Source organism: Platalea leucorodia, assembly GCF_965183815.1.
Source record: "Platalea leucorodia genome assembly, chromosome: 7".
Taxonomy (NCBI): Eukaryota; Metazoa; Chordata; class Aves; order Pelecaniformes; family Threskiornithidae; genus Platalea; species Platalea leucorodia.
The window spans coordinates 34,511,959-34,522,894 of record NC_138829.1 but is presented as its reverse complement, the minus strand read 5'-3'; the positions used below and the strand labels follow the sequence as shown (position 1 = coordinate 34,522,894).

At 44.5% G+C, this 10,936-nt stretch overlaps 1 protein-coding gene across 3 annotated transcripts; it reads left to right on the top strand.

The window, feature by feature from the left end:
* Window positions 1-5,844: 5,844 nt before the first annotated feature.
* ACTC1 (actin alpha cardiac muscle 1) lies at window positions 5,845-10,463 on the top strand (the record flags this gene model as incomplete). Of its 3 annotated transcripts, none has more annotated exons than XM_082316778.1 (6): window positions 5,845-5,973; window positions 7,223-7,418; window positions 8,068-8,229; window positions 8,345-8,536; window positions 9,771-9,952; window positions 10,320-10,463. In XM_082316778.1, the coding sequence occupies 6 exons, from the start codon at window positions 5,845-5,847 to the stop codon at window positions 10,461-10,463; spliced, it is 1,005 nt and encodes a 334-aa protein (XP_082172904.1). The 3 variants fall into 3 exon arrangements, with proteins under 3 accessions (XP_082172904.1, XP_082172903.1, XP_082172905.1); XM_082316777.1 differs by having other exon boundaries at window positions 7,094-7,418; XM_082316779.1 differs by lacking the exons at window positions 5,845-5,973; window positions 8,345-8,536 and having other exon boundaries at window positions 7,094-7,418.
* Between the last annotated feature and the right edge of the window lie 473 nt (window positions 10,464-10,936).

The following is a 10,936-nucleotide window of genomic DNA, read 5'->3' as shown; positions in this document are numbered from 1 at the left end:
TTGGAATTGTTATTTTTTGATATGGTACTAGCAGCCAGAGACTCATCAAGTATCAAATGATGATTGTGTGATACTGAACAAACATGCACAAAGGTTTTTTCTTGTTCCATCTGTTCTGGTGTTTAGGTCAGATGTGTTTTCTAACTGGAAAAAAATCCAACAGTTGAAATGAGACTTAGAAATACTGTTAAAATTACTGCCCATCAGCTTTCTAAAGTAGGGCAGGTATCTCTCAGAGACACTGCACAGGACTGGCAATCTAGGTACATGCTGGCAACAGCTGAAGTGTTCAGGACATATTTCTGTCTTCTTGAACTACTCCATGTCCCTCAGTGCATAAGACAGCCTGAGGAGCCTAAATTGTAGCAGTTTCCCTAGGCTGCATTTTATTTCAGAGCAGCCTGCAGTCTTCACAGTATGAAATCCTGGAGTCCTATGCTGTCGTGCCTGCCATGCTCTGGCTTGCGAGAGAAGCACAGCACTTCTGGAAGCAAGACATTCCTACTGTGCAGGCACAGCGCTTTTAGGATCTGCCGGCACTCTCTGAGCCCTCTTTCTGTTGCAAAGGGGCTGTAATGGGAGTGAGTCCTGGCCTTTCTTTGTAAGTGACATGTGGCAAGTAATGAATCTGGAGGGTCAGAGACTTGACAGCATAAAATCATTTCACTGCCACTCTCCTCCACTTACGTTGCTCGTGCCTAATTCTCTCAGCTTCATAACAAGATGTTTCAGCTGCATCTCTAACTCCCTGTGCCCGCCTCATTATTCTACCATTTCAGTGCACACTTAAGATGTTTTAGGTTAATTATAGATGTGCAGCAGTGCACGAGTGAGTGAGAGAAAGAGACGCAGAGAGATGATAACAGCCTGCAACTATGTGAAAGGCTTAAATCCTGAGAAGACAGAGAATGTATTAAGTATGAAACATGGGCTATTACGAGGGTGAATGAGACATAACTAAGAAAGGAAAATACCTGATGAATTCTCTGGAGAAGCTTGCATGAGAATGTGATTATTTAATTGGGATACTCTCCTCTAACGGAACAGGAGAAAGATTTCTCACTTGGGATGTTCAAAATCTGATTGGAAAAGTGTAATAGAGCTTTTCATAGGGAACAACTTCAGGCTGGTGGTGACTGCAGAATTGTCTTTTCTGGCTTCTCTTTGTATGTCTGTATACACACAGAGACATCTTCATAACTACACAAACGTAGATAACCATGTATGACTCCTTCGTGACAGTGATTCATTCATGACAGTGATATTAGTCATATATTGTATGTTTGGCATTCTCATCTCATCAGGACTCCTGCCCATCAGTAAGACTCTGCTGCAATACTTCTTATATTTCTAAAGCACATATAGTTCCAAACAGCTGTCATGGGACAAAAGACTGCCTGTCAGAGTGGCATTTGCTTCTTATTCTTGAAAAAGTAAAATTTATTCCAAAGATTACACTGGCCTGAGGCTTAAGAGAGGTAACATTTGGCTCTGTGCAAGGACAGATTTTATATGTCAACATGCATTGGATTTAGAAATAGCAGATTTTAAGTGAGAAGAGAAGTCATCTGCTCTAAGACCTGCTAGGTCAGGGTGTACTGTACATGTAATGGTTTGGTCTGTTATGAAAAGTGTATTGTTTTTATTGGAACATGCACAGATAATGAAAGAATAATCTGAAAGACAAAAAAAAATACAGAGAGGGCTTGATCCTACAAATTTTTAATTTCTGACTGCAATGTTAACTACTGTAAATAATCTGAAGTCTGTGGCAGTAAGGGTTCTATGCTTTAAAGTTTTTGAAGAATCGAGGCTTTATTTTTAAGCTAAATTTTTTTTTCATTCAAAAGCTGAATAGCAGTTGTGAGGATTTCTGGGCATTATAAGATCACAGTGTGATTTTTTTTTCTATTCACATTTTTACCATCCAGAGGTAAGAACTCATGTTCTGATTTTGGCTGCAGTCACAACAGTGTCTTGTTGGTTGACTAATACATCCAGTCTTGCCCATGTGCATGTGTCATATGTATATATTATTTTGCTACCCCATTAATATTGTGTACACATTGAGGCTTCATGCTCCTATCTGTTCAGGCTGGTTTAGCGTACGTGCAGCTCATGTCCACTGCAGATCTGTCTGCTCTCCCGACACTCCATTCTGCCAGTGTTTCCTTTGTCTCTGGGGTCACTCCCAATAGCTAAGTCGTGAGAAATGTACACAGCATGTGGGGAGCGTGGTCAGTCAGATGCTAGAGTATTTTTCCTCTAGATGACATTGCATAACACACTTCAGTAGGTTTTTGCTTCTTTGTTTGCTTGTTTGGTTTATTTGAGGCTGTAATATCACTTTATTGCAGAAAACAGAATTATTTTGGCCAAAGGAATACATTTAGCTGGGTACTTTTCAAATGGCTACGAGGAAGCAGATGTGATTTTGGATTTACATACATTCTGTGGTGCCCTTTTCATTTGACCTTGCAATATACGGGAGTGGGGCACTGATGAGCTCTCAAGTGCATCAGGATGCTAGATGTGAGTCCTGCTGGATTAGGAATTTAAAACTTAAGGAAAGGGTGAAGAAAGCCAATATTTAGTTATAAAGGAAACGAGAAAATACAGACTGTTTTGTGTAGATTTTGCAGCAAGAGCTGGCTCTGTCTCAGTTTCAGCAGAGTCTCTCTCTCTAGCCAAAGGGAATGTTGGATGTGACAGGGAGGGGCTGATTGGGGAGGAATTCCATGCAGCTATCAGCAGCGGGCTTCTATGTAAATACTGTAACACCTCTGAACTGAGGAACAGCTGAGATAACACTGTAAACTAATCTCTAGTGCCAGAGAAGCTGGCCAATCCCTCACATTGTATGGTTTCTGTAGAAAAGATGCGCTAGGGAAAAAAAGAAGCAGATTGAAATTATATATGGCAACTTACCATGGAGTAAAATATGCTGACTTTTTAAAATTGAAAGCAGCACATTTTTTTCTTTGAAATGGTACTCTGTGCCAGGACGTATATGCCTATAAAACCTTGCATACATATGAATTCTTATATAAATAGGAATCGCTATCACCAAAATATTTCCAACTCTCTCTGTTACCTGTGCCTAATCAATTTAGAGAAACATGTACTCTCTTGGGGTCCTTATTCCACCAGTATTGATTTTGATTGATTTTTCCTCAATACCAGGAAAACCAGAAAAAGAGCCAAAGTTTGTCCAGAGCAGAGGCACTGAAGCTCAGCCTTTCCCTGCTTTGACCTTTTGAGGTCACTGTACTTCACAATCCTACACCTTCCTTTCTTAGGTAGCTAAGAAAAAAAAGTAATATATACATATGTATATATACACAGATACATACATGCATATATAATTTATATGTGCATATGTATTTATATATACACGTATATGAAATATACATACACACACCCTTATACACAAATAGTGTCTCACCTGAAACAGGTTGTCTCTCCTCAAGGCATTTAAAGAAAAGCAGGAGCTATCAATGGCCAAGAAGTTTGTTGCTACATCTGCTTCAGAGTTGTGCTCATAATTGGGCACAACCCCAAGATACACTGGTGCTGGGGTGGAGCTAACCACCTCATTAATTGTGCTAGAAACGAGGAAACTGATTCCACTATCTCAGATTTCAAAAGAAATTAAAGTCTAAGCGTCTCGGACGCCCCCTTTGGATACAGTTTAGAAATGAGTAGTTGGCAATTTCCAGTTCTCACACCCTTTGTCAGAGCCAAACCACAGTGCAAAGATAGCCCTTACACCAACACCCCCGCAAAGCCCCCAAATTGCAGGTTGGGTTGTATTCACAAGCTCTTTCCTTCCACCTCATTTAAGGTGTATATAACCATGTGACGGCTGTCAGCCCTTGTATGGCATCTGATAAACTGGACCTGTGTTTAAGCAGTTGATCCAGTTTACCGAGTGTTCCCCTCTTGACCTTGACATCCCACCCTTCCCTTCTGTCCCAAACCTCAATTCTTTTTTTCCCCTGTTGTGTCTTACATGGGCAGACATTGGGCAGTTTATAAGCTGAGCTCCCGAAGGACACTGTACTCTGCGTTATAATGCAGTTCCTCTGGGACACACGTTGACAATCTCTGCCTTCACATACCAGGCCAAACCCACTCAAGGGATGCCTCTCCAGTCTTTCTATTTTTAACTAAAAAAAAAAAAAAAGGTAATCCTGAAGATACGTGGATTTTTGAGGTTCCACCGCTGGAACAAATTATCAACATGGATGTTTCAACAACTAAGCAGGAAAACAACTGTCACATTACATTAATACCATAGCTGGTTTTTGTCCAAGCTATTCCCATCTCTCATCTTCCGCCCTATACATATCACTATGCATTACTGATCCAGTGTGCATTAAAAGAAAAAAAATTGTGAGTTTAAGTATATGCGTATTAATGTAAATGAGCAGATCCCATTTTGTGCTATAGATGTCAGCCAAAAGCAGAGAGAAGCACGATTTTTGCTGCATGTGCTCATCAAAGTTTAAAAGCAATGGAGTGTGCACTGCTCCTTCCTAGGGCAATACAGGCAGCGGATGCTGCCTCCGTGCAGTAGAAGAGCCTCAGTTGTTGGCACCAAAGTAACCTTGTGGGTCGTCGATTAAATAGGAGCTCGAGTGGCTTCTTTTCAGTGGAAAAATGAAAAGCCGGGGGAGAAAACACGCGTGCAGCTTCCCCCGCGCCCTCCGCCAGGCCCGCGCATCTCCCGTTTCTGGGCCCACCTGGGCCGGCACCCGGCGGGTGTTGACACCTCGGGGCGCCGGCGGCGGCCGCAGCCGAGCCGGACTCGGAGCTCGCCCCGGGAGGCGGCCCGGGAAGGCACCTTCCCACCCCGCTCCCTGGAGGCGCTGGCCCCCGAGGGGCTGCGCGGGGCTCCCTATTTGGCCATGCGGCGGGCCGGGGGCGCGCTGCCCCGCGCCTGCCTTACATGGGCCGGGCGGCCGGGCTGCGCCGGGGCTGGCCGGGCTCCATTCATGGCTGCGCGGCCGCTCAATGGCGCGGAGCCGACCAAATAAGGAGAAGGTGGCTGCCCCGTCCCGCGGCGGCCCTGGCGGACGCTGCCCCTCGGGGGGGTATAAATTGGGGCGTCTCCGCCGAGCCGGCACCCAGGCTCTCCTCCGCAGCCCCCCGCCGCCCGTGCTGGTCTGGTGAGTAGCGCGGCGGCGCCCGCAGCCCCGCGGGGCCGGCGCGGGACGGGACGGGACGGGATGGGATGGCAGGGCAGGATGGGATGACAGGGCAGGGCAGGGCAGGGCTGGATGGGAGGCACCGGTGGATGCCGGTCGCGCAGGTGCAGCCGCTGCTCTGCCTGCGCACCTGGCGGCTCGGCGTTAGTTCTGCCGGGGACACCGACCCGTCCCCGCCGCCCCCCGCCCAGCGGCAGCCGCCGCGGCCCGACAGGGCGCGACGCCCCGCCGCCGGTGGAGCGCTCTGGGCAGGGCCGATCTTTCCCATTTCAAACGCTTTCCCTCCCGTTTCAATCTGCCGCCGGAGGGTACCGCTAATGATGCCCTAATGAGCGTCCTGAAAGCCGGGGCGCCTTTTGAAGCGCGGAGAAGCAAGCGGCTGACGGATCCTATTTAAAGCCCTGCCCAAGAGCGTGGCTGAGCCACCCAGCATCCTCCCGGGACGAGTCAGATTTCCCGCTCCCGCCGACAGCTGCCGGTGTGCCGCCGCCGCCCGTGCCCTCCGGGATGGCGGGCGGGAGGGCGCGGAGGGGCCGCCCGGGGGCTCAGCGGGGCCCGGCGGCAGCGCCGCGCTCGCCGCGGGGGTCTGGACGCGCCGCCGCGCTGTTTTTCAGGTCCGTGCCTCCCTCCGAAGATGTGCGACGACGAGGAGACCACCGCACTGGTGTGCGACAACGGCTCGGGGCTGGTCAAGGCGGGTTTTGCCGGAGACGATGCCCCCAGGGCCGTTTTCCCGTCCATCGTCGGCCGCCCGAGGCACCAGGTAAATACGGGGGGCAGGACGGGGGCAGCATCGAGCCTTCCCCCTCTCTCCAGCAGTCGCCTCCACTCGCCCCTTCCCTCCTCAGTTCTTCTGTCCCGCCCCGAATACCCTGCCCTTCCCTCGGCTCACTTCTTGCGGTGGTACCAGCTGCGCCTTCCCAGTTCTCTCCAGCGCTGCCCTCAACTCCCCCGTCTGGCTGTCCCTTATCTCCTTTCTATCACTGTCTCCCTTTCCCCCGGCTATTTCTAACTCACCAATTTTCCTCTTGACTCTCTCCCTGTTCTCTTTCCTAATGAGCCCAAACCCAGCTTCCTACAAAGCTGCTGCCCACTCCATCCCCTAGGCCAGACCTGCTGCTGGTGCTCGCTCAAAGGCATCTCCATTGGCTGAATTTGTGCACGATGCAGTTTGTTTAAGGCCCTTCCCACCCATCCTGTCCAATGTTTCACGTACCAAACACCTTCTTTCCATTTCCTCTATTTCTTTTGTCTGTTTCTGACCTTACCTTCTCACTGCTCTCTAAGCCTCCTTCTCTGTTCCCGTTTCATTCTCCTTCTCTTGTGTCACAGTTAAATCAGCATATAGAAAATACAATACTTTTTCTCCTACAATTTCCTTGATAAAAAGTTTGTAATGCCTTTTTTTTTTTTTTAACTAAAACATTTGCAATATGTATTTTGTTATCGTGAATAAATTACTGCTGAGGCTCCATGGTGATATGGAGTATCTTCCTTCACTAGAAGGCTCATTTCCCTCTGTATCTTCTTGTTTATAAACTCTCTTTGTATGTCTTTCTGTATCTTTTCCTGCTCATGGTATTGTGCAGTTTACTTTCAGTCAGACTTTGGACCAGAAACAAGTAATTGAAAATAAGAGGTGCATTAAAAAAGGGGAAAACAAATCCTTTCATCAGATTAAAGGAAGAAGGATTTGATGAGAAAACTTCAAATTCTGTTGACTAAATATTTTAATAACGCTCATTTCTTTTCCTGAACAACCTTTCAGTGGTGTGACTGCTTGTACCTTTCTTGAAAATAGCATATTTGTCTGTGATGTAATTGTTTGGGCTCTGTGATGTAGTCTTCTTCAAATAATGCTTCTCTGTATTTTCTTCTCTTAGGGTGTTATGGTTGGTATGGGTCAAAAAGATTCCTATGTGGGTGATGAAGCTCAGAGCAAGAGAGGTATCCTTACTTTGAAATATCCCATTGAACATGGCATCATCACCAACTGGGATGATATGGAAAAGATCTGGCACCACACTTTCTACAATGAGCTCCGTGTGGCCCCTGAGGAACACCCTACCTTGCTCACAGAAGCCCCCTTGAACCCTAAAGCTAATCGTGAAAAGATGACCCAGATAATGTTTGAGACCTTCAATGTACCTGCTATGTATGTGGCGATCCAGGCTGTCCTGTCCCTGTATGCCTCTGGTCGTACAACAGGTAAAATAAAAAATAAACACTATTTAGATTTTCCCTTCCAGGAACCCTCCTTCCTTCTCACTCCAAATAGGAAAAAAACCCCATAACTCATTCAAATTTACAGAAAACTAGGTATTTTTAGTTTATAGCAGTTGATGATAACAGTAGCAGAAAATCCAGTACAAAATAGTCTGTGGGCAGAACAATGTGGACCTGTCTGCATTGCTTTCAGAGAGGCACTGTGGAACTGACTCTCCTGCCGCTTGTCATGACACAAACGAGGAGACATTCCCGTGAAGATACTGCAGTTACACAAGTATTGCACCAGTTTTAAACTGGGCCCAAAATATGCCCATTATTGGACCAAGACAATCTTTATTGCAAATATACTTAACTGCTCAGTGTAGTAGCAGTGGAAGGCTGTTCGTATGGATTACCTTAAAATATGTTTGGGACAACTGTTTTATGGGAAAGTTCACACCAAACAGGAATGTCCAGGCAAGCAAAGGCAGAATGAATGGGCAAGATCTTTATGGCTAAAATAGAATGATGCTACTTCATAGTGCCTGAAAAATCCTATATTTTGTTGTGTTTGTTGCTGCTTTCTGTGCCTAGGGGCTCTAAGCATTTGCTAGGTGATTCCAACCGCTCTCTGACATTTCTCTCCCAGGTATTGTTCTGGACTCTGGTGATGGCGTCACCCACAATGTACCTATTTATGAAGGTTATGCTTTGCCTCATGCTATCATGCGTCTGGATCTGGCTGGCAGGGATCTGACTGACTACCTCATGAAGATCCTCACGGAGCGTGGCTATTCCTTTGTGACAACAGGTCAGTCCTTCAGCTTTGCCCTCGTGTGAGGGTGTCCTCATGTCTCTCTTGGCCCATCTTTTTCCTCTAGTATTTTGCTTCTCCAAACCTTGACTTGATTCCTGTATATCTGCAGCTGAACGTGAGATTGTTCGTGATATCAAAGAGAAATTGTGCTATGTTGCACTGGACTTTGAGAATGAAATGGCCACTGCTGCCTCTTCCTCCTCTCTGGAAAAGAGCTATGAATTGCCTGACGGTCAAGTGATCACAATCGGTAATGAACGTTTCCGCTGCCCTGAAACCTTATTCCAGCCATCCTTTATTGGTAAGTGTTCCCAGGAAATTCTCCTTTCTGTAGGAGGTATGAATGAATCAGAAGATCGAGAAGGTGTCCCACTCTTCTTCCTGCTTATCTAAATTTGGCACGAAATCAAACGTAAATAAATAATGAGTTAGATCCTCTGGTCCCTGTAAGCTGTGCTTGATGTGAGCTCAACTGGTAATTAGCTGAGCTCTGGGCTTTTGTTGCAAGTTTTAGATCAGGTTTTAGGGTCACAGTTTTTTAGTGATAAAATGTACAGTTAGAATATCATCATTAGGGAGTTGGACTTGATGATCCTTATGGGTCTCTTCCAACTTGAGATATTCTGTGATTCTATGTCACTGGTGGCAAGAAGAGCTTTCATTGCTGCATTACACTTAAAACAGTATCTGACTCCATGAAGAAGTGTCTGGGAGGGGAAAAAAATGGAATGAAGGTGTGTGTACATTTCTATGCACTCTAATTAACATTGCCATGGTCAAGATGGTAAGCTTTGCTGTTTGTGAGTGCAGCTGACGGATATAGCAAATGCTTATACTGTAAGTCCTGAGTAATAAATGCAGTTGTTCATCAGCTGACATCTTGCTGTGGATCTAGTGTCAGCCCTTACAGGAAGCACCTGTTAAAATTAATAAACTGGAATGCAACCTACAAACACTTGCTTCTAGTTTCTTTTTCCTTACCACTGAGTACTAATATCTTGGTCCATGTCTTGGTTATGTCTTGCCTTGATGTTTATAAATAGTATAGACTGTATTTTGAGTAGGCTGAAAAAGAAATGAAGAAATGAAGTTACTATTGTCACTATTGTTACTATCTAACTCAAGTGCTTTCATTGTCTTAATTGCTGTCTTTTCTATATTCAACTAGTGCTTTTTGTGAGACTTTGATGTAATCTGATACTCCTGTTTTCTGTTCTATATAACTTTCTCCCATTGCCATATGCTAAATGAGTTTATCTTGTGTGTCTGCTTCTTCTCTTACTGTATATTTTGAATATCTTTTCTTTGCACGTGCATTATGATTCTTACCCTTTCTAACAAATAGTTTTCATTTTCTTAGCTAGTTCTGTCATTCTATTTTTCTATGTTTTTCTATAACATTTAATAATCAGTAAGTAATTACACCACAAAAACGTCATATAAGTTCATGTTAGTGATGAGGAGAAATGCTGAGAGTTCTTCTCATGAAAACCTCTTGTATAATTTACTGATCTACTATCTTCTTTCTTCTCAAGGTATGGAATCTGCTGGTATTCACGAAACTACCTACAACAGTATCATGAAGTGTGATATTGATATTCGTAAGGACCTGTATGCTAACAACGTCCTCTCAGGTGGAACGACAATGTACCCTGGCATTGCTGATCGCATGCAGAAAGAAATCACTGCACTTGCTCCTAGCACTATGAAGATCAAGGTGAGGAATTTGACTCTGTACTTTAAAATGTGGGTAAGGATGGGGAAAATGTCCACATCATTAAATTGGGATACAGGAACAACTCAAAAGTGAGATCAACAGCTGATGGACAAATGAGAAGAAACTCCATTTAATCAGCATAATTATATTGATTAGAAGCAAGTGTTAGAAAAGAGGAAAATATGGTTATAGATTTTAAGGAATATTACATGTATTGTACCAGCTGCTGAAAATCAATAGTGTTATTATAAAAAAGTTCTTTATTTACTTAAGGAAATATCTAGTGGTTTGTTACATTGGTGATGTGGGTTGGTTGGTCAGAAATATAACTGCTAAATGAGGATTTTGTTGTTTTTCTTTATCCTAGATCATTGCCCCACCTGAGCGCAAGTACTCTGTCTGGATTGGTGGCTCCATTCTAGCATCTCTGTCCACCTTCCAGCAAATGTGGATCAGTAAACAGGAGTATGATGAAGCTGGTCCATCCATTGTCCACCGCAAGTGCTTCTAAGCACTTTTTCCCTCAATTTACTTCCCACTCAGGATGACGACAATATGCTTCTTGGAGTCTTCTGGCAACCCTTCCTGAACTCTTCAGTCATTGTACAGTTTGTTTACACACCCGTGCAATTTATTTGTGCTTCTAATATTTATTGCTTTATAAATAAACAAGATCTGGGACTTGCAACCTACAAATGATTGTCTTTTGTTTTATTATAAGTATTCTTTGGTCAAAAAAATGAGACTAAACAATCTGGGATTTGGAAACTCCCGTCAAACCTATCAATGCCTTCACTGCATGCGTGTCCTTCTAAGTGATGTAGGCGTGTTAGGTCATGGTTTTCTATTAGTAAGAATTTATACTTTATAGTTTTAATTTTGAAACTTGAAACAAAAGATGCATCATATATCAAGGCTTACAAAGAAATAGCCTTGAGGGTAGGCCCAGTAAGTGGAACAAGTGGAAGGAAACCTCTCATAGTC